Source organism: Rhinoraja longicauda, chromosome 14, assembly GCF_053455715.1.
Source record: "Rhinoraja longicauda isolate Sanriku21f chromosome 14, sRhiLon1.1, whole genome shotgun sequence".
NCBI lineage: Eukaryota > Metazoa > Chordata > Chondrichthyes > Rajiformes > Arhynchobatidae > Rhinoraja > Rhinoraja longicauda.
In genome coordinates, this window is record NC_135966.1 from 3912636 (window position 1) to 3933733 (window position 21098).

At 48.6% G+C, this 21098-nt stretch overlaps 1 protein-coding gene across 3 annotated transcripts in view; it reads right to left on the bottom strand.

Annotated features, from left to right (window-relative positions):
- The window catches only part of LOC144600005 (rho GTPase-activating protein 7), a 110594-nt gene that overhangs the window by 11369 nt on the left and 78127 nt on the right, over positions 1–21098 (bottom strand). For 2 of the 3 annotated variants that reach the window (XM_078411315.1, XM_078411313.1), the window contains exons 2-9: positions 15505–15576; positions 14672–14753; positions 12285–12348; positions 9846–11293; positions 6051–6221; positions 3777–3936; positions 1905–2103; positions 150–363 (exon numbers count right to left, since the gene is read on the bottom strand). In XM_078411315.1, the coding sequence (XP_078267441.1) occupies positions 150–363; positions 1905–2103; positions 3777–3936; positions 6051–6221; positions 9846–11293; positions 12285–12348; positions 14672–14753; positions 15505–15576 (2410 nt within the window). The remainder of the gene's footprint in view (positions 1–149; positions 364–1904; positions 2104–3776; positions 3937–6050; positions 6222–9845; positions 11294–12284; positions 12349–14671; positions 14754–15504; positions 15577–21098) is intronic. The other variant, XM_078411314.1, reaches the window with a different exon arrangement.

Sequence of the window (21098 nt, forward strand, 5' to 3'; positions counted from 1 at the left end):
TATCTCTGAACTAAACTATATCTTAAAAACCTCCATTTCATTATCCCGGAGCTGCTCTTTATAAAATGTCAAACACATGTGGAGGTGTAAGGATGTTCACATGTCCACCGCCGCTTTCTCCAGCACTCTGTTCGAATACCAAGCCTTACCTTGAGGAAGTGCTTTCCCTCCTCAGGGTGTTGAGGTGGAAGAGGGAGGGAGCCAGACAGACGGCGAGGTTGGTGGGAGTCATCTGGTTCTCATTGACCCAGGCCACAACGTCACAGAGGAAGAAGAGCAGGCACTGCAGAGCCTCACGGTTTTCGTCTGGAAGCAGTAAGATGGCCGACTGGACAGCGGGTAATTGCTGGTCTGTTGGCAGATCTTCAGAGAGGGTTAGAGAGACAAGGGACAAGAGTTAGCGTGTTTTATTGTCATATGTCCCAGATAGAACAATGACATTCTTACTCACAGTAGCACAGCATAATATGTAAACATAGTGTAGTAAACAATATAATAACTTGAGAGGTGATTTGTGATCAGCCATGATCACATTGAATGGTGGTGCTGGTTCGAAGGGCCGAATGGCCTACTCCTGCACCTATTGTCTATTGAGAGAGAAAAGAAAACAAGTGTGTGTGTGTGTGTGTGTGTGTGTGTGTGTGTGTGTGTGTGTGTGTGTACGTGTGTGTACATACAAACATATATATACATACATATATATATATCTGCGGTGTTTAATAGCCAAATGGCTATAGGGCCATTGTGGAGACAAGTTGAAGTGGGGTGGACCAGCAAAGACAAATAATCAACCTTTCTCGCCTTCAGCGAAAATCAGTTCAGTTTCAGTTTAGTTTATTGTCACGTGTACCTGGTTTTTGTTGCGTACTACCCAGTCAGCGGAAAGACAACACAAGGTTACAATTGAGTCAGTTACAGTGTGAAAGTACATGAGGGAGTAACGTTTAGTGCCAGGTAAAGCCAGTAAAGTCCAATTTTACCAAAGCCAATCAACCTACAAACCAGAGGAGGAAACCAGAGCACCCAGGGAAAACCCACGTGGTCACGGGGAGAACGTACAAACTCCTTACAGACAGCGCCCGTAGCCAGGATCGAACCGGGGTCTCTGGTGCTGTGAGGTAGCAACTCTACCGCTGCGCCACCGCGCCACCCCAAGTGTTGAGGAACAGGTCAGCTGTGATAGAAGGATGCCCTTCATGAGATGAATGGCCTGCTGCCATTCCTTCGCCCATCTTTCACCTAGTTTATGCTTTTGAGTTGGGATCAAAAATCTCTCCCTGTCTATCCACCATCTCAAAAACGACTTGGGCCTCATTAAAACTGATGGTTACCAAGTATCAAAACAGATTGCATTATCCATTTCAGGAGCTGTCGGCTTCACGCTGAGATGAAAGTTAAACCACTTAGGGACAGAGCAAGGCCTGGTCTTGCTCAGAGAGGGACTTGCAACTTTGATGGAAGGTTTCCAATACTGCGTCATTCACATCAAGTAACACAGGGCTCTGAGAATCACTTCACAAATTTGTGCGGCACGGTGGCGCAGCGGTAGAGTTGCTGCCTTACAGCGCTAGTGACCCGGGTTCGATCCCGACTACGGGCGCTGTCTGTACGGAGTTTGCACGTTCTCCCCGTGACCTGCGTGGGACTTCTCCGAGAACTTCGGTTGCCCCCCCCACACTCCAAAGACGTGCAGGTTTGTAGGTTAACTGGCTTGGTAAAATGTAAACATTGTCCCTAGTGTGTGTAGGGTAGTGTTGGCGTGCGGGGATCGCTGGTCGGCGCGGACCCGGTGGGCCGTGGGGCCTGTTTCCGCGCTGTGTCTCTAAACTAAACTAAAAAACTAAAATCCATCGCTAAGAGATGAGCATAAGAAGTGGACATTCTGTGGGGCGTGCAGTGCTTACATTGATAGATGTGAAGGAATGACTCGGAGAGCTTTGTAGTAAAGAGGGGCTCGGGGAGGTCACGAAAGTACTGCTTCACCATGTCAGCGACATCAAACGCAGACTGGCCCTCATAGCTCACACCGTCTGGACAACTCTCATTCATCTCCCGCAGCGCCTGGATCCTCGATTTCACTCCAGACTTTCTGAATAATCCAACCTAATGCACGATAATAAATCATTTAAAATGAAAAAAAAAATATATATTTTGAGAAACAGAGGACATAGGTTAAAGGTGAGGGGGGGGGGGGTTAATAGGAACCCGAGGGGTAACATTTTCACACCACGGGAGATGTAGGAACGTTGTAGTTGAGGCAGGTACTGTTGCAACGTTTAAGAAACAATTAGACAGGGTACATGGATAGGACAGGTTTAGAGGGAAATGGGCCAAATGCAGGCAGGTGGGACTAGTGTAGATGGGACATGTTGGGCCGGTGTGGGCAAGTTGGGCCGATGGGCCAGTTTCCACGCTGTATCACTCAGAAGGCAGTGGAGGCCAATTCTCCGAATGCATTCAAGAGAGAGCTAGATAGATCTGTTAAGGATAGCGGAGTCAGGGGGTATGGGGAGAAGGCAGGAACGGGGTACTGATTGAGAATGATCAGCCATGATCACATTGAATGGCGGTGCTGGCTTGAAGGGCCAAATGGCCTCCTCCTGCACCTATTGTCTATTGTCTATTGAAATGTTAATGACCATCAGTTGGCGCAGCGGTAGAGTTTCTGCCTTACAGCGCCATAGACCCGTGCTCCATCCTATCCTCATACATCATCTGTACAGTGTTTGTAGCTTCTCTCTGTGACTGCGTGGGTTTCCTCCCATTGTCTACAAACGTACAGATTTGTAAGTTAATTGGCTTCGGAAAAAGTTGTAAATTGCACCTAATGCGTAGGTCAGTGCTGGTGTACGGGGACAGCTGGTTGGCACGGACTCGGTGGCCTGTTTCTATGCTGCATCTCAAAACGAAACTAATCATGGGCTTTGGAAGTCCACAATCAGCTTGGGCGGCACGGTGGCGCAGCGGTAGAGTTGCTGCCTTACAGCAAATGCAGCGCCGGAGACCCGGGTTCCATCCCGACTACGGGTGCCGTCTGTACGGAGTTTGTACGTTCTCCCCATGACCTACGTGGGTTTTCTCTGAGACCTTCCCGCACTCCAAAGACGTACAGGTTTGTCGGTTAATTGGCTGGGCAAATGTAAAACTTGTCCCTAGTGGGCGTAGGGTAGTGTTAGTCCGCGGGGATCGCTGGCCGGTGCGGACCCGGTGGGCCGAAGGGCCTGTTTCCGCGCTGTATCTCTAAACTAAACTAAAAGCTAAGCTTATCTTCTGGGAAAAAAACAAAAAAATAAAAGTCAATGCACACACCTAGACATTAACAACTGGCACCGCGCAAACCTCAAGGTTGTGAACCTCCCGAGATTTGACAACAACATGGAAGCAAGCCATTTGGCCATCGAGTCCACACCAAACGTCGAATCACCTGTTCACACAAGTCCCCCTCCCGACACTCTAGGGACAATGCTCACAGAAGCCAGCTCGCCAACAAACTCGCACGGCTTTGGGAGGAAACCCAGGTGCCTGGAGGAAACCTACGCAGTCACAGGGAGAACGTGCAAACTCCACACAGCCAGCATCAGATATGCCAGTGTCAAACCCAGGTCTCTGGTGCTATAAAGCAGCAACTCCACCTTAAGATACGGATAGTGTCAGGATATTAATACTTCGGTGTGCGTGGATTTTTAGTTTTTGTTTTACAAAGCAAGGTCGCAGCAACGCCCAACTCAAGGAGCGTTAATATGCAGTGAAAAATGCGCCAGTGGAACTAAACCAACCTGATCGAGGCAGTGGGACCGCAGGAAACACATGGCCTGCAGAATGCCTCTTGGCAAAGCATGTCCTGTACGCTGTGCATTGAGCAGCAGAGGAACCCCAAACACCACTCTGTCCTTGAAATCCGGGGCCTTGATCTTCCTGATAAACTTCGGCACAGTCCTGGGGATTCAACCAGACAGCCATTAGAACAATACGCAACGCCACACCTGCCACCTATTCCAATTCAAAGACAGCCGGAGTGTTTTATTGTCATACAGAGCCCTCCATAATGTTTGGGACAAAGACCCATCATTTATTTATTTGCCTCTGTACTCCACAATTTGAGATTTGTAATAGAAAAAAAAAATCACACATGGTTAAAGTGGACATTGTCAGATTTTGTATAAACACTGCTGTAATTATAGACAATAGACAATAGGTGCAGGAGGAGGCCATTCGGCCCTTCGTGCCAGCACCGCCATTCAATGTGATCATGGCTGATCATTCTCAATCAGTACCCCGTTCCTGCCTTCTCCCCATACCCCCTGACTCCGCTATCCTTAAGAGCTCTATCCAGCTCTCTCTTGAATGCATTCAGAGAATTGGCCTCCACTGCCTTCTGAGGCAGAGAATTCCACAGATTTACAACTCTCTGACTGAAAAAGTTTTTCCTCATCTCAGTTCTAAATGGCCTACCCCTTATTCTGAAACTGTGGCCCCTTGTTCTGGACTCCCCCAACATTGGGAACATGTTTCCTGCCTCTAACGTGTCCAACCCCTTAATAATCTTATACGTTTCGATAAGATCTCCTCTCATCCTTCTAAAATTTCTACATGCTGAAACCAAAATGTATAAAAATGTTGCACTTTAACCACATGTGATTTTTTTTCTATTACAAATCTCAAATTGTGGAGTACAGAGGCAAATAAATAAATGATGGGTCTTTGTCCCACACATTATGGAGGGCTCTGTATGTTCCAAACAGAAGAATGAAATTCTTACAGCAGCACAATATAATAAATTAAAAGGTAGGTCCCTGTGAACACACACTAATACAATATAATGTAACATAAACAAACACACACACACATAAATACACAAATATTTTATGTACACGCATTTTATATACACACACATACACATATATGTGTATACACACGCAAACAATAATGGTGCAAAAAGGCAAGATCAAAGTCAAAGTTCAAGTCTATGTAGTTCAGCTTATATGGAGTTTGCAGTATTTAATAGCCTGATTAGCAATACTGATGTTTTAACAAGTTCATCTGAAAACCTCACCAGATAATAATTATGTACGGCATTTAAAAAATGTTCACCTGTAATAATTTATGTATAAAAGTTGCAGAGGATGAACTACATTGGCACGGTGGCACAGCGGTAGAGTTGCTGCTTTACAACGCTTGCAGCACCAGAGACCCGGGTTCGATCCCGACTACGGGTGCTGTTTGTACGGAGTTTGTATGTTCTCCCCGTGACCTGGCGTGGGTTTCCTCCCACACTCCAAAGAATTACAGGCATGTAGGTAAATTGGCTTGGTATAAATGCAAAATTGTCCCTAGAGTGTGTATTGTGTTAATGTGCGGGGATCGCCGGGCGGTGCGGACCCGATGGGGCCAAAGGGCTTGTTTCCGTGCTGTATCTCTAAACTAAACTAAACACTGTTACGGGATTTAGAAGGCATTGGTCTTTCTTAAGAAATATAAAGATTACAGAGATGCCATAGAGTTGTCAAATGCTTCATCACAGAAACAAAATACAAGAAGTATGAAGGAAAGAGAGATTTTGAAGGCTATGTTGTGATGCTTTGATATCACACAGTGTTTGGACAATTTTTTATAAATCAAGGTGTAGTTATACACAACTTAGAAGCAATAATCTATAAGTAGATGCATTGATATAAATTACAATCATGGAACATATAACAAATAATATCTGAAAAAATCTTTTAATATTACAACCACTAAACGCGTGAGATACATCGTTGGCTTTGATCTACAAATAATATATTCTAGTAATAATAATATATTCATGGGTGGTGCAGCGGTAGAGTTGCTGTCGAGACCCGAAACGTCACCCGAGATGCTGCCTGACCCGCTGAGTTACTCCAGCATTTTGTGTCTACCTTCGATTTTAACCAGCATCTGCAGTTTTCTTTCCTACAGAGTTAGACTAGTTCCCGTTTTTGGTCATAATACTATTGCAAGACTCAAGATGCATTCTTTACTGAACAGAGACTAAAGAATGCCCATGCGTTCACTATACATTGGTAGCTTACCAGTTCCAGCCTTGCTTGCTGGAGGGGGAGTATTTGTCCATCAGGGCAGTCAGCTTCAGGAGGGCTAGTTTCTGCAGGAGGTTGAGCTGGGCAGCAGATTGGCCGTCAATGAGTCGATGGAAGTTCTGATGGTTCATGTTCTTCTCACTGGGCGAGCAGTCTCTCTCCCGCCTGCAATGGTTTCAGCAAACGCAGTTGGCAAACATTCCACAACAAGGACAAAAATGGTGCGTAAACGATCAGTAAATAGAAATTACAAACAGAAAATGCAAATCAAAGATTCTCAGCAATTCCGCAAGACGAAGATTTTTGCGAAAAAAATAAATTAATAGACTTTTTCACTTCAAGAAACAAAATGACTGGTCTAATTCCAATCCACATTCCAGTTAGACTAGAAAGAGAAAATACTGGAGTAACTCAGCGGGTCAGGCAACATCTCTGGGTGACGTTTCGGGTCGAGACCCTTCTTCAGACTCTACACATTCGAGTTCGACTAGTTCCCGTTTAGGTCATAATACTATTACAATTTATTAATGCTTTCATGAATCAGCAATCGATCATTACCAAATGTTTTCTGAGCACCAAAAATATTCTGAAGTATTTCATCACGTAGGCAAAAGCGGAGAGAAACATCCACTAGGGGTTGCCAACTATCTCACTCCCAAATAAGGGACAAAGGGTGACGTCACCGCCCCGCGCCCCACATGATCTCACCCAGCCAGCGGCCACGTGCTCCTGCTCCACCAATGGCGGCCGCCCGGGCTGGGTTGCTACGCAACCTCCGTTAGGTGGCGCCTGGGCCTACTCTGTCCGGGCCTAATACGGGACAAGGGCGGTCCCGTACGGGACAAACCAATTTAACCCAAAATACGGGATGTCCCGGCTAATACGGGACAGTTGGCAACCCCTACATCCATGGCACCAATGTTTGAAATTGCAAAATTCCATGTTGGGATTTTATCCCAGAATGACAGAGGCCGTATTGAAGAGTAAACTACATGAGTGAACCCACAGTTGTGATTCCACACAAGATATTGGCATACTTGTACTTCAGCCGTTAATTTGAACCACTTTGAACATTTGTTCATTGAACAGTCTGAAGAAGGGTCTCGACCCAAAACGTCACCTATTCCTTCTCCCCAGAGATGCTGCCTGACCCGCTGAGTTACTCCAGCACTCTGTGAAACGTCACCTATCCATGTTCTCCAGAGATGCTGCCTGACCCGCTGAGTTACTCCAGCTTTTTGTGTCTGTCTTGAACATTTGTAACTTTGACCCCCCTCCCCCCCATATCCCACAATCAGTCGGAAGAAAAGTCCTGACCCAAAACATTAGCCATCCACATTCTCCAGAGATGCTGCCTGACCCGCTGAGTTACTCCAGCACTCTGTGAAACGTCACCCATCCACGTTCTCCAGAGATGCTGCCTGACCCGCTGAGTTACTCCGGCACTCTGTGAAACGTCACTTATCCACGTTCTCCAGAGATGCTGCCTGACCCGCTGAGTTACTCCAGCATTGTGTGCCTATCATCTTCAGTTCCTTGTTTCTACATTCTTCAGAAGCTGCCTTATTGAGATGAACTCTTGGACCATGCTATGAACAGCTCAATCTAAACCAACTGACACCACCCCCACCTCAAACCTCTGGGACACATGAAGGTTAGGGACATGACTTTGTAAACCTGTCGTTACCATCCAGGCTCCGGTCTTTGAATGATCAAATAAACGCTATCTTTCAGTAAATACCTTGCAAATAGGATTAGTGAAACTCATCATCTTAAGCTGGAAAGCAAGCATAAAACTGAGGTCTGTTCTAAACCACAGTGCCCAGCCTCCCCCCCCCCCCCCCCCCCCCCCACAAGCCCCTCAACCCCACCCACCTCAATTGGACACCAGGTTCAATCGAAAGGTAGACACGAAAAGCTGGAGTAACTCAGCAGGCCAGGCAGCATCTCTGGAGAGAAGGAATGGGTGATGTTTTGGGTCGAGACCCTTCTTCAGACCCCTCTTCAGGTGGTTCAATAATTTGGAGTCGATCTGTTTTTAATGAGTTTAATTATCTCGTGAAGGACCGGCCACAAGTGGGAGGAAAGAAATGAGATAGCTGACAGATTTCTCAGACTGATCAACATCAGATGAAGGGTGTGGAGGATTAACAATGCGATGAGACTTTATTTATCCCAGGAGGGAAATTGATCTGCCAACAGTCATAAAAACACAAGATACATGAAACATGAAATTAAAATGACGAGTGGAAAGGATTGGGGGTGTGCAAAGATTGGGTGGGGTGGGGTGGGGGTCAGTCTACCCCATGACAGAAGGGGGAGGAGTTGCACAGTTTGGTAGCCACAGGATCTCCTGTGGCGTTCGTTCTGTGCTGCATCTTAGTGGAACCAGTCTGTTGCTGAACGTGCTCCTCAGGTTGACCAGTGTGTCATTAACCTGTGGTCAGCCACACCGTTATATGTAAGTGCAGTGTTATGTAGTTAAAATAATGACATGTCCTTAGGAAAGTAAGTGGCCCATTTTTAGCAGCTCGCATTGGCAAACATTTTTTATGTGCATTCTCAAGATTCAGGGACAGTTTCTTCCCAGCTGTTATCGGGCAACTGAACCATCTTACCAACAACTAGAGAGCGGTCCTGAGCTACGATCTACCTCCTTGGAGACCCTGGCACCATCTTTGACCAGACTTTATCTTGCACTAAACGTTATTCCCTTTATAATGTTTCTGTACACTGTGAACGGCTCGATTGTAATCGTGTATTGTCTTTCCGCTGACTGGTCAGCACGCAACAAAGGCTTTTCACTGTACCTCGGTACACTGTACACGTGAAATTGAACAATAAACCCGACTAAACTAAAACTAAGACATTTCAAGAAAATAATTTGAATGAATGTAATCAAGTCTTGCAGCACGGAAATAAGCCCTTCGGCCCAACTTGCTCTGCCCACCCATCTGATGGGAGCATACATTGTACACAAGCAGCCTAAGTTTTTGAAAGCTGATTCCGCTAGCTCAACTGCGTTAGTCTCTGCCATGTGTCAACAGCCCAAAAGATGTCTAGACCTTCATGCAAACTCCTCTGGGAGAAATAACAACAGTTATATAGCCATAGAGTCATAATGTCATACAGTGTGGAAGCAGGCACTTCGGCCCCACTTGCCCATGAGGACCAAGATGCCCCATCGACACTAGTGCCACCTGCCTGCATTTGGCCCAAATCCCTCTCCTATGCATACATTTAATAACATATGTAGGAAAGAACTGCAGATGCTGGTTTAAATCAAAGGTAGACACAAAATGCTGGAGTAACTCAGCGGGTCAGACAGCATCCCGGGAGAGAAGGAATGGGTGAAGTTTTGGGTCGAGACCCTTGTTCAGACTGATCAGTCCGAAGAAGGGTCTCAACCAGAAACGTCACCCATTCCTTCTCTCCCGGGATGCTGCCTGACCCGCTGAGTTACTCCAGCATTTTGTGTCTACCTTCAGTTAATAACATAGTTAGACCAGTCTGACTGTCCCCTGAGTAAAGTTTATCTCTGTTTTCTTTGTTGTCACCTTCTCCCAGCTAACAATGATCTATTCTATATTTTTCTTGACCGCATCCCCTTTGATGTCTTGGTTTGATATCTTGCTCTTCCTTATCTCTGTGTCTCCCTCTCTCGACTCAGTCTGAAGAAGGGTCTCGGCCCGAAACATCACCCATTCCTTCTCTCCCGACATGTTGCCCGACCCGCTGAGTTACTCCAGCATTTTATGTCTACCTTCAGTTAGTAATCAAAATGAGTACCTGTTAGCGAGCTTTAAAGACGAGCCAACTCCAGAGTCTCTCTCAAAATGGACATCTGATGAATCCAATTCACCGGCCGACCTGTCAGCCTGGTTGGGTGTGGTTTCCTCGTGGCCACTCCCGAGGTGTTTCTCTATCTCCAAGTGGATGTCCTTTGGAGAAGACGGGTGGGGAGATGTGGAGTCATTCGCAGAGTCCGATTCACCTTCGTCGAAAAACTTCTCGGTCCACTTGGTGACCATCCTGTGGAAGTCATTCACGTGACCCACCACCTCGTCCATCTCCGCGAACACGTCATCGTCGTCGTCGTCGTCTCCCGGGCCCGTCCCGTCCCCATCCCCGTCCCCCGGGCCCGCCCCGTCCCCATCCCCGTCCCCCGGGTGAACGTGGACACCGGGCACGTTGTCGTAAATGCTCGTCCGATTATCCAGCGGACCCTCGTGTTCGGGCCCCCCGCCGCCCGTCTCCTTCGGCCCGCTCAGCCTTGCCGACCTGCTCCGACGGTAGTAGTGGAAACTGCCGGTCCTCCAGTTGACCGAGTTGTCGGCCGGCGCCGCCACGCCGTGCTGGAGGGCTTTGGGAAACGTCCCTGGCTTGTGTCCCTGCGGGACGTGGAAGAGCCGATGTTCGCCTGGAGCCTTCGTCTCGCCATTGCCCAGCTGGCATTGTCCGCAAGGCGGCAGGGCTGGGTTGGCGCTCGCCGGGTACAGTCCGCCTTGGCGATGGGCTCGGCTTCGTGTCCTCAGGACGGGGCTCGGCGTGCTCACGGCACTGCTGTTTTCTGACTGGCTGCTGGCGCTGCTGCAGGTTTGGGACGAGCAGAACAGGTGCTGCCCAGGATAGTGCCCCTCGAGCTCGGCCACACCAACGCAGTTCAGGTTCGTCAGCTTCTCCTCGCCAAACCCTCCCTGCAGCATGGGGGCGCTGATGAGCGGTCGGAGCCGCGGGTCAACGCCCTTCCTCTGGCTGCGACCTCGTAACCGAAACCTCTCCATCTTCCTCAACAGACCCCTGGCCTTTGGCTTGGAGGGCGCACGGCCGTGGGTGAAAGGGGAGAGGTCGCTCGGGGAAGGCGGGCCGCTGAAGGAGGAGTCTGCGGATGGCAACTTCGCAGAAGAACACCCGGAGGAAGTCCGACTGGTGTCCAAGTCTGGGGTGTGGACGGACAGCTTGGGCACCATGATGGTGTCACCACCTCCATCTCCCCCGCTACTGCTGGTGCTGCTGGTGCTGCAGCTACGGATCGACAACACCTCCTCCACCTCCACCAGCTCCGCAAACATGATCTCCTCACTGCCCACCGTCCTCAGGCAAGGGCTGCCAGGCAGGGAGAAGCCTCCCAAGGGGAACAGTTGGAAGCTCTCCATTCGAGACCATCTCCTGCTGTCCTGCTGGAAGGTCCACTTGCGGCTGATGGCGCACGGCTCCTCGTCCTCCGACTCGTCACTCTGAACGGGAGGGCGAGAGAGTTAGGCACGAGAGCGGACACCAACACTCACCTGCCATCCATCGGGCACAGATTTACACTTTGGACTTGAGATACAGCACAGAAACAGGCCCTTCGGTCCATCGCCCAACGATTACCCCTTACACCAACCTACACACACTAGGAACAATTAACCTACAAACAATAGACAATGGGTGCAGGAGGAGGCCATTCAGCCCCTCGAGCCAGCACCGCCATTCAATGTGATCATGGCTGATCATTCTCAATCAGTACCCCGTTCCTGCCTTCTCCCCATACCCCCTGACTCCGCTATCCTTAAGAGCTCTATCTAGCTCTCTCTTGAATGCATTCAGAGACTTGGCCTCCACTGCCTTCTGAGGCAGAGAATTCCACAGATTCACAACTCTCTGACTGAAAAAGTTTTTCCTCATCTCCGTTCTAAATGGCCTCCCCCTTATTCTTAAACTGTGGCCCCTTGTTCTGGACTCCCCCAACATTGGGAACATGTTTCCTGCCTCTAACGTGTCCACCCCTTAATAATCTTATGCGTTTCGATAAGATCCTTCTAAATTCCAGTGTATACAAGCCTAGCCGCTCCAGTCTTTCAACATACGACAAAACCTGTACGATTTTGGAGTGTGGGGGGAAACCGGAGCAGCCGGAAAAAAACCCCACGCAGGTCACGGGGAAATCCGTACAGACAGCACCCATAGTCAGGTTCGAACCCAGGTCTCTGGCGCTGTGAGGCAGCAACTCTACCGCCGCGCCACCGCGCCACCCTGGTCTCTGACACTTCCATCCTGAGATATAAGTTCTGAATGTCTACCCAATCTCTGCCTCCTCACCTTAATTGCATCATTATGTACTAGAACCTCCCGGGGGAGGGGGTGGGGGGGGGGGGGGGGGCTCAGTTTTTCTTATAGATCTTGATTGTGCATTAATAAAACTCATTGTTTTATTTTCCAAAACGTAAGTGTGTGGTTGCAACCTACCTTTTTCCTATCTCTACCAATTTCCAATTTCATCATTGCACATTTGTTCAGCGTTTTCAATCGCCTGCAAGAAGGAAAAGCACGAGTGAGTCCACGTTCTTCAAACAATACCGCGGCAATGGTTTGGGGCAAGTGTTATCCACATTCACATCGATCTATTTAACTAACCTACACATAGAACCGAGCACTATGTGTCTCTCTTCGGTGTATACCAACATCTGCAGTTCCTGTCTGCACTGTACATCAGTCTGTTTAAGAATATCGGTTCAGTTTAAGAATAAGGGGTAGGCCATTTTAGACTGAGTTGAGGAAAAACATTTTTCACCCAGAGAGTTGTGAATCTGAGGAATTCTCTGCCTCAGAAGGCAGTGGGGGCCAATTTACTGGATGTTTTCAAGAGAGAGTTAGATATTGTTCTTGGGGCTAAAGGAATCAAGGGATATGGGGAGAAAGCAGGAACGGGGTACTGATTCTGGATGATCAACCATTGAGAAGATTGAGGGGGGATCTTATAGAAACTTACAAAATTCTTAAGGGGTTGGACAGGCTAGATGCAGGAAGATTGTTCCTGATGTTGGGGAAGTCCAGAACAAGGGGTCACAGTTTAAGGATAAGGGGGAAGTCTTTTAGGACCGAGATGAGAACTTTTTTTTTCACACAGAGAGTGGTGAATCTGTGGAATTCTCTGCCACAGAAGGTAGTTGAGGCCAGTTCATTGGTTATATTTAAGAGGGAGTTAGATGTGGCCCTTGTGGCTAAAGGGATCAGGGGGTATGGAGAGAAGGCAGGTACGGGATACTGAGTTGGATGATCAGCCATGATCATATTGAATGGCGGTGCAGGCTCGAAGGGCCGAATGGCCTACTCCTGCACCTATTTTCTATGTTTCTACGCCTTCGTCTCCCATCGTTAAAAACAGGGGCCAAGTTATAGAATGACAGGTGACAGACACAAGGACGAAAAAAACAGCCCGTTTCATTTTAAATGAGAAAACTTTACTTTAGTTTATTGTCAGGTGTCCCGCGGTACAGTGAAAAGATTATATTTGCATGCTAACCAGTCAAAGCAATGACTTTACGTGATTACAATCGAGCCGTCCACAGAGCACAGATAAAGGATAAAGTGCACTACATTCAGTGCAAGATAAAGTCCGATTAAAGATAGTTTAAAAGTCTCCAATGAAGTAGATGGGAGGTCAGGATTGCACGTTAGTTGGTGAGAGGACGGTTCAGTTGCCTGATAACAGTCCCTGAATCTGGAGGTGTGCGTTTGGCAAGCGATCTTGGTAGGATTGCCAACTGTCCCATATTAGACGGGACGTCCCGTATTTTGGACTAAATTGGTTTGTCCCGTACGGGACCGCCCTTGTCCCGTATTAGTAGGGTTGCCAACTTCCTCACTCCCAAAGAAGGGACAAAGGGTGCCGTCACTGCCTCGCGTGACCTCACCCAGCCAGCGGCCACGTGCTCCCGCTCCACCAATGGAGGCCGCCCGGGTGCCTTCCCTGCAACCTTTCCAGCTGGCAGATGGGACGAGTGCAGGGGGACCTTGGTTGTCATGGATGAGTTGGGCCTGTTTCCGTGATGTGTGATTCTCCTGTACCTCGGTACACGTGACAATAAACTAAACTGACTAACCGAGTCTCAGAAAGGTGACTCCTGCCAACGAGATCGAAAACGGCCATCGTCAGGACAACTGCAGAGCAGTTTATAGGCTGCTTCCGTGAATGAACCCTCAGGAAATGGACGCCACATTCCAGCATCCATTTAATTTCAGCTTGCAAAAGGCTCGCATGCATTTCATTCATACTTGGATCCGATCCTTGAAGTGAAACATCAGCAGGCTAACCGAGTTGTTTACACAAGTGGTTGATGGCATTTATAGATTCCAGAGGCATTTAATGACCTAAACATAATTAGAATCCAGCAGAAATGCCATTCTGGTCGTTGAGTAATATTCAAGCATAATTGTTTGCACTCTTGTGGGAACGTTCTTTTAAGAGCATATTTATTTTGTAATTGAGGAATCACCTTGAACTATTCTCCATCAAACAGAAGCCCAGTTGCAGCAGGGCAAGGCGTCAGCACCAGCCTGAGCCTTCCATAGGGGTTGCCAACTATCTCACTCCCAAATAAGGGACAAGGTGACGTCACCGCCCCGTGCCCCACGTGACCTCACCCAGCCAGCGGCCACGTGCTCCCGCTCCACCAATGGCGGCCGCCCGGGCTGGGAGGCAGGTTGCTATGCAACCTCCGTTATGCGTCCCCCGGGCCTACAGCATCCCCCGGGGCCTATCCATTCCATTCCATCCCATTGTGCAGGAAGAAATGAAAAGATCCATTGGAATGATCCCATTGAGTGGAACATTTTGAAGCAACACGTCTTACCTGCACAGAGATTCTATTGCATCCTTGTCTAAAAATTCATGGTCATTTTTCACCACTTCAACATCAACGGGGAACTGAGATGCTGTGAAGAAAGAAATGTGCACGAGCGATTAAACGGTGCAAAGGTATTGAACAAAGATGAGCTGCACAAATAAAAGACAGGCAGGTTCACGGGACAGGAAAGGTTTGAGCCAAATGCAGGGAGAAAGGACTAGATATTAGTTTAGAGATACAGCGCGGAAACAGGCCCTTCGGCCCACCAGGTCCGCGCCGACCAGCGATCCCCGCACATTAACACTATCCTACACACACTAGGGACAATTTGTACATTTGCCAAGCCAATTAACCTACAAACCTGTACGTCTTTGGAGTGTGGGAATAGACAATAGGTCTCGTATGGGACAAACCAATTTAGCCCAAACTACGGGATGTCCCGGCTAATACGGGACAGTTGGCGACCCTACTACTAATGTACACAGAACAGTGTAGCACAGGAACGGGCCCTTCAGTCCATATTGTGCAAGAAGGAACTGCAGATGTTGGTTTAAACCGAAGATAGACACTGAAGAAGGGTCTTGACCCAAAACGTCACCCATTCCTTCTCTCCAGAGATGCTGCCTGTCCCGCTGCGTTACTCCAGCTTTTTGTGTCTACCTTCAGCTCACAATGTTTGGTTTGTGCCAAACATGATGCCTGACGGAACTAGTCACAAAATGCTGGAGTAACTCAGCGGGACAGGCAGAATCTCAGGGGTGAAGGAATGGGTGACGTCTCGGGTCTGTCACCGACTGAGACACACAAAGGACCATCAGCGAACACACAAGCTGCCTTACCTTCAAACAACTGGGGATACTGGGGAAAGCCAGCCGCTCTGAGCCACTCACAGGCGTCTTTTGCTTCAATCTCTGAGGGGGAAAGGAGAGAAGACGTCAGTCAGCATTTGTTCCACAATGTTGTCTATCTTCATTAGACAGGGCCTGGAATATTCAAAGTTGGCAAGTCTCGATGCAACATTGCTGCAGACACACATGGGAGAACGTACAAACTCCGTACAGACAGCGCCCTTGGTCGGTAGCTCGGCCGCTGCACCACCGTGACTCATCTTTCTACGAGTGATCAAAAATTAGTGCCACCATTAGTTACAGGTGTAAGGTGGTTATGGGGAGAAGGCAGGAGAATCGGAACACAGCTACCAGCCTTGGAGGGCATCTACAACACACGGTGCCTCAGAAAAGCCACCAGCATCCACAAAGACTCTTCACACCCCTGCAACAGTCTGTTCGAACTTCTACCATCGGGCAGACGATACAAGGCCTTCTACGCCCGCACCTCCAGACTCAGGAACAGCTTCATCCCCAGGGCCATAGCTGCTATGAACCAGTCCTGCTGAGCTGGATGGTCACATCGCACAGTGAACCGGCACAGATCTACTTGCACTTTATTCTGTTTTAAAACTGTTCCAATTTGTTTCATTGGGTTGTTTAAATTAATACTGACTAGCTAATTAATTTATTGCATCGTATGGGAGGCGCATTCCCAATCTTGTTGTACCCCTGTACAATGACAATAAAGATATATTGTATTGTATTGTATTGAGAAAGAAAGATAGATCAGCCATGATTGAATGACGAAGTAGACTTGATGGGCCGAATGGCCTAATTCTGCTCCTGTCACTTATGACCTGTGCTTCAGTATATGGAACGGTGCACAGTGGCCAAAAACGACCCTTGAAGAACATGGAATAGTACAGACACAAAGTGCCGGAGTAACTCAGCGGGTCAGGCAGCATCTGTGGAGAACATGGATAGGTGACATTCCACAGAGTGCTGGAGTAACTCAGCGGGTCAGGCAGCATCTCTGGAGAACATAGATAGGTGACGTTTCACAGAGTGCTGGAGTAACTCAGCGGGTCAGGCAGCATCTCGGGAGAAAAAGAATAGGCGATGTTTCGGGTCTGAACCCTTCTTCAGACCCGAAACGTCACCCATCCTTTTTCTCCAGTGATGCTGCCTGACCCGCCGAGTTACTCCAGAACTTTGTGTCGATCTTCGATACAAGCTGAATTTGTGAGGTCATACCCACGAGCAAATTGTACACTGACAGTCTCACGCCCGCGTTCTCCAGCCAAAATGGGTTTTTTAAACCAAATTATTCATTAAAATATAATAATCAGATTGGAAGACAAACACTTGTAGTTTGCCAAGTTACAATGTGAAATATGTGTTACATCACAGGCACGATTACCAGCTTCCGCTTGCCAGACTACGCGAGCTTGGTGAATCAACGCAGAGTGAAAACCTGCCAAGAATTTGCAGTGCGTGGTTAGACTTTGGAATGCACGTCATATGTTGTCAGAACAGAATTAGGCCATTCGGCCCATCAGGTTTACTCCGCCATTCAATCATGGCTGATCTATCTCTCCCTCTCAACCCCATTCTCCTGCCTTCTCCCCATAACCACCGACACCTCTACTAACCCAGACTGGTTTGTTCCATCTCAGACATTTAGAAGCCAAAATACAGGCCCTTCGGCCCACCGAGTCCGCGCCGACCAGCGATCCCCGCACACCAACACTACTGCCCTACACACACTAGGGGACAATTTACAATTTTACAGAAGCCAATTAACCTCCAAACCTGCGCATCTTTGGAGTGTGGGAGGAAACCGGAGCACCTGGAGAAAACCCACGCGGGTCACGGGGAGAACGTACAAACTCCGTACAGACAGCACCCGTAGTCGGGATCGAACCTGAGTCTCTGGCGCTGTGAGGCAGCAACTCTACTGTCGTGCCACCGTATTACAGGAACGATATGGAGGCTTTGCAGGAGATGCAGCAGAGGTTTACCCAAATGCTGACTGTATTAGGAGTAGTTTAGTTTATTGTCACGTGCACCGAGGTACAGTGAACAGCATTTGTTGCTTGCTAACCAGTCAGCGGAAAGACAATACATGATTACAATCGAGCCGTCCACAGTGTACAGATACATGACATAGGAAGTGCATTAAGGAGGGGGGTGAACAAATTTGGATGGTTTTCTCTGGAATGTCAGAGATCAAGGATAGACCTGATAGATGTATATAAAACTATGAGTGGCATGGATAGGATAGGCCAACAGAATGTCTCTCCCCAGAATGGAAGTGACAAAGACTAGAGGGCATAGCTTTAAGATGAGCATCACAGTGGCACAGCGGTAGAGTTGCTGCCTTACAGCGAATGCAGCGCCGGAAACCCGGGTTTGATCCTGACTACGGGCACCGTCTGTACGCAGTTTGTACGTTCTCCCCGTGACCTGCGTGGGTTTTCTTCGAGATCTTCGGTTTCCTCCCACACTCCAAGGGCGTACAGGTTTGCAGGTTAATTGGCTGGGCAAATGTGAAAATTGTCCCTACTGGGTGTAGGATAGTGCTAACGTGCGGGGATCGCTGGTCAGCGCGGACAGTTTAAGAATAAGGGGTGGGTCATTTAGAACGGAGATGAGGAAAACCTTTTTCAGTCAGAGAGTTGTAAATCTGTGGAATTCTCTGCCTCAGAAGGCAGTGGAGGCCAATTCTCTGAATGCATTCAAGAGAGGGCTAGATAGAGCTCTTAAGGATAGCGGAGTCAGGGGGTAGGTGGAGAAGGCAGGAACGGGGTACTGATTGGGAATGATCAGCCATGATCATATTGAATGGTGGTGCTGGCTCGAAGGGCTGAATGGCCTCCTCCTGCACCTATTGTCTAAGGTGAACCCAGCTCAAGCACCAGCCAAGCATCTCTCCCTGACGAGCTCAATGCGTTCTACATACAGTCTGACAGGGAGAACACTGATAGAAACATAGAAAATAGGTGCAGGAGTAGGCCATTCGGCCCTTCGAGCCTGCATGGCTGATCATCCAGCTCAGTAACCTGTACCTGCCTTCTCTCCATACCCCCTGATCCCTTTAGCAAAAAGGGCCACATCTAACTCCCTCTTAAATATAGCCAATGAACTGGCCTCAACTACCTTCTGTGGCAGAGAATTCCACAGGCTCACCACTCTCTGTGTGAAGAAATGTTTTCTCATCTCGGTCCTAAAAGACTTCCCCCTTATCCTTAAGCTGTGACCCCTGGTTCTGGACTCCCCCAACATCGGGAACAATCTTCCCGCATCTAGCCTCTCCAACCCCTTAAGAATTTTATATGTTTCTATAAGATCCCCCCTCAGTCTTCTAAATTCCAGCGAGTACAAGCCTAGTCTATCCAGTCTTTCTTCATATGAAAGTCCCGCCATCCCAGGGATCAATCTAGTGAACCTTCTCTGTACTCCCTCTAAGGCAAGAGCGTCTTTCCTCAGATTAGGAGACCAAAACTGCACACAATACTCCAGGTGCGGTCTCACCAAGGCCCTGTACAACTGCAGTAGAACCTCCCTGCTCCTAAACTCAAATCCTCTTGCTATGAATGCTAACATACCATTCGCTTTCTTCACTGCCTGCTGCACCTGCATGCTTGCTTTCAATGACTGGTGCACCATGACACCCAGGTCACGTTGCATCTCCCCTTCTCCTAATCGGTCACCATTCAGGTAATACTCTGCTTTCCTGTTCTTGCCACCAAAGTGAATAACCTCACATTTATCCACATTATATTGCATCTGCCATGCATTTGCCCACTCGCCTAATCTATCCAAGTCATTCTGCAGCCTCCTAGCATCCTCCTCGCAGCTAACACTGCCACCCAGCTTCGTGTCATCCGCAAACTTAGAGATGTTGCATTCAATTCCCTCGTCCAAATCATTAATATACACTGTAAATAACTGGGGTCCCAGCATTGAGCCTTGCGGTACCCCACTAGTCACTGCCTGCCATTCCGAAAAGGACCCGTTTATTCCTACTCTTTGCTTCCTGTCCGCCAACCAATTTTCTATCCACCTTAACACTGAACCCTCAATACCGTGTGCTTTAAGTTTGTACACCAATCTCCTATGTGGGACCTTGTCGAAAGCCTTCTGAAAGTCCAGATATAACACATCGACTGGTTCTCCCTTATCCACTCTACTAGTTACATCCTCATGCACATCTCCACAGATGTGCCTTCCGAGCCCCCATACCCCTGATGGTACCAGTCACAGTCACAGAGGCCGACGTCAGAAGATCCTTCAGGGGTGTGAACCCTGGGAAAGTGCCCGGAACTGATGGTGTACCCGGTCGAGTTCTCATAACCTGTGCACACCAACTGGCTGGAGTTTTTGCGGACATTTTTAGCCTCTCACTACTGAGGCCTGAGGTTCCCACCAACTTGAAGAGGGCATCAATAGCACCGGTGCCCAAGAAGAATAAGGTGATGTGCCTCAATGACTATCGACCAGCGGCACTAACGTCTGTGGTGATGAAATGCATTTCACATAGCTGAAAGCACTATTGACTCGACCCAAAACGTCACCTATCCATGTTCTCCACAGATGCTGCCTGACCCGCTGAGTTACTCCAGCACTCTGTGAAACGTCACCTATCCATGTTCTCCACAGATGCTGCCTGACCCGCTGAGTTACTCCAGCACTCTGTGAAACGTCACCTATCCATGTTCTCCACAGATGCTGCCTGACCCGCTGAGTTACTCCAGCACTTTTGCATCTTTTTTTGAAAGGACTCGACTGTGAAGACTAATAACCAGTTTTCGTGGTGGCAAGGTGGTGCAGAGGGTAGACTTGCTGCCTCACATTCCAGAGGCCTGGGATCGATCCTGAACCCCGGGTGCTGTGTGTGGGGAGTTTGCCTGACCTGCTGAGTTACTCCAGCATTTTGTGAATAAATACCTTCGATTTGTACCAGCATCTGCAGTTATTTTCTTACACAACCTAGTGGGTCTTTGGGTTTGCTATTTGCTGGACAATACGTCTGCTGACAACAACTAACCAGGAGAGGCTGGCGACATTTGCAAGCTGGGCAGGGCTGCCTGTGGCTCTGGCCACCCCTCGCACAGATCCAATCATTCTTATCTGGTATATGCTGGAGCCGCGAACTGCTTGACTGAGCAGCAATGTCTGTCTCCAGAGAGCGGCGGTTTACCACACACATGCACGCACACCCTCACTGCTAGACTGCCAGGCACAGCACGCCCCCCCCCCCCATGAAGGCGACACACTCCTGGTTTTCATCCATTCCCACGGCACATGCCTTTCGTCACTGATGCTGTGGTACAGTGCGCGCAGAGAGCGATGGCACGGTCGTCCTGGTTCTGGGAGATTACTGCACAAACACCTCACGCGGTTATCTGTCTCGCGCAGGTCGGAGTGAGCGGAGTAGTGATTACATTCTGAAGTGGGCCTTTGTGACAAGGTTGAGGAGATCCAGTTGCTCAGTCCCCTTGTTAAATGACTGAACATCGCGAGTGTGTTGGGTGGGAACGTATTCCATTCCCTTATCATCCCAGGGTCAAGGGAATATTGTGGCGCAGCGGTAGAGTCGC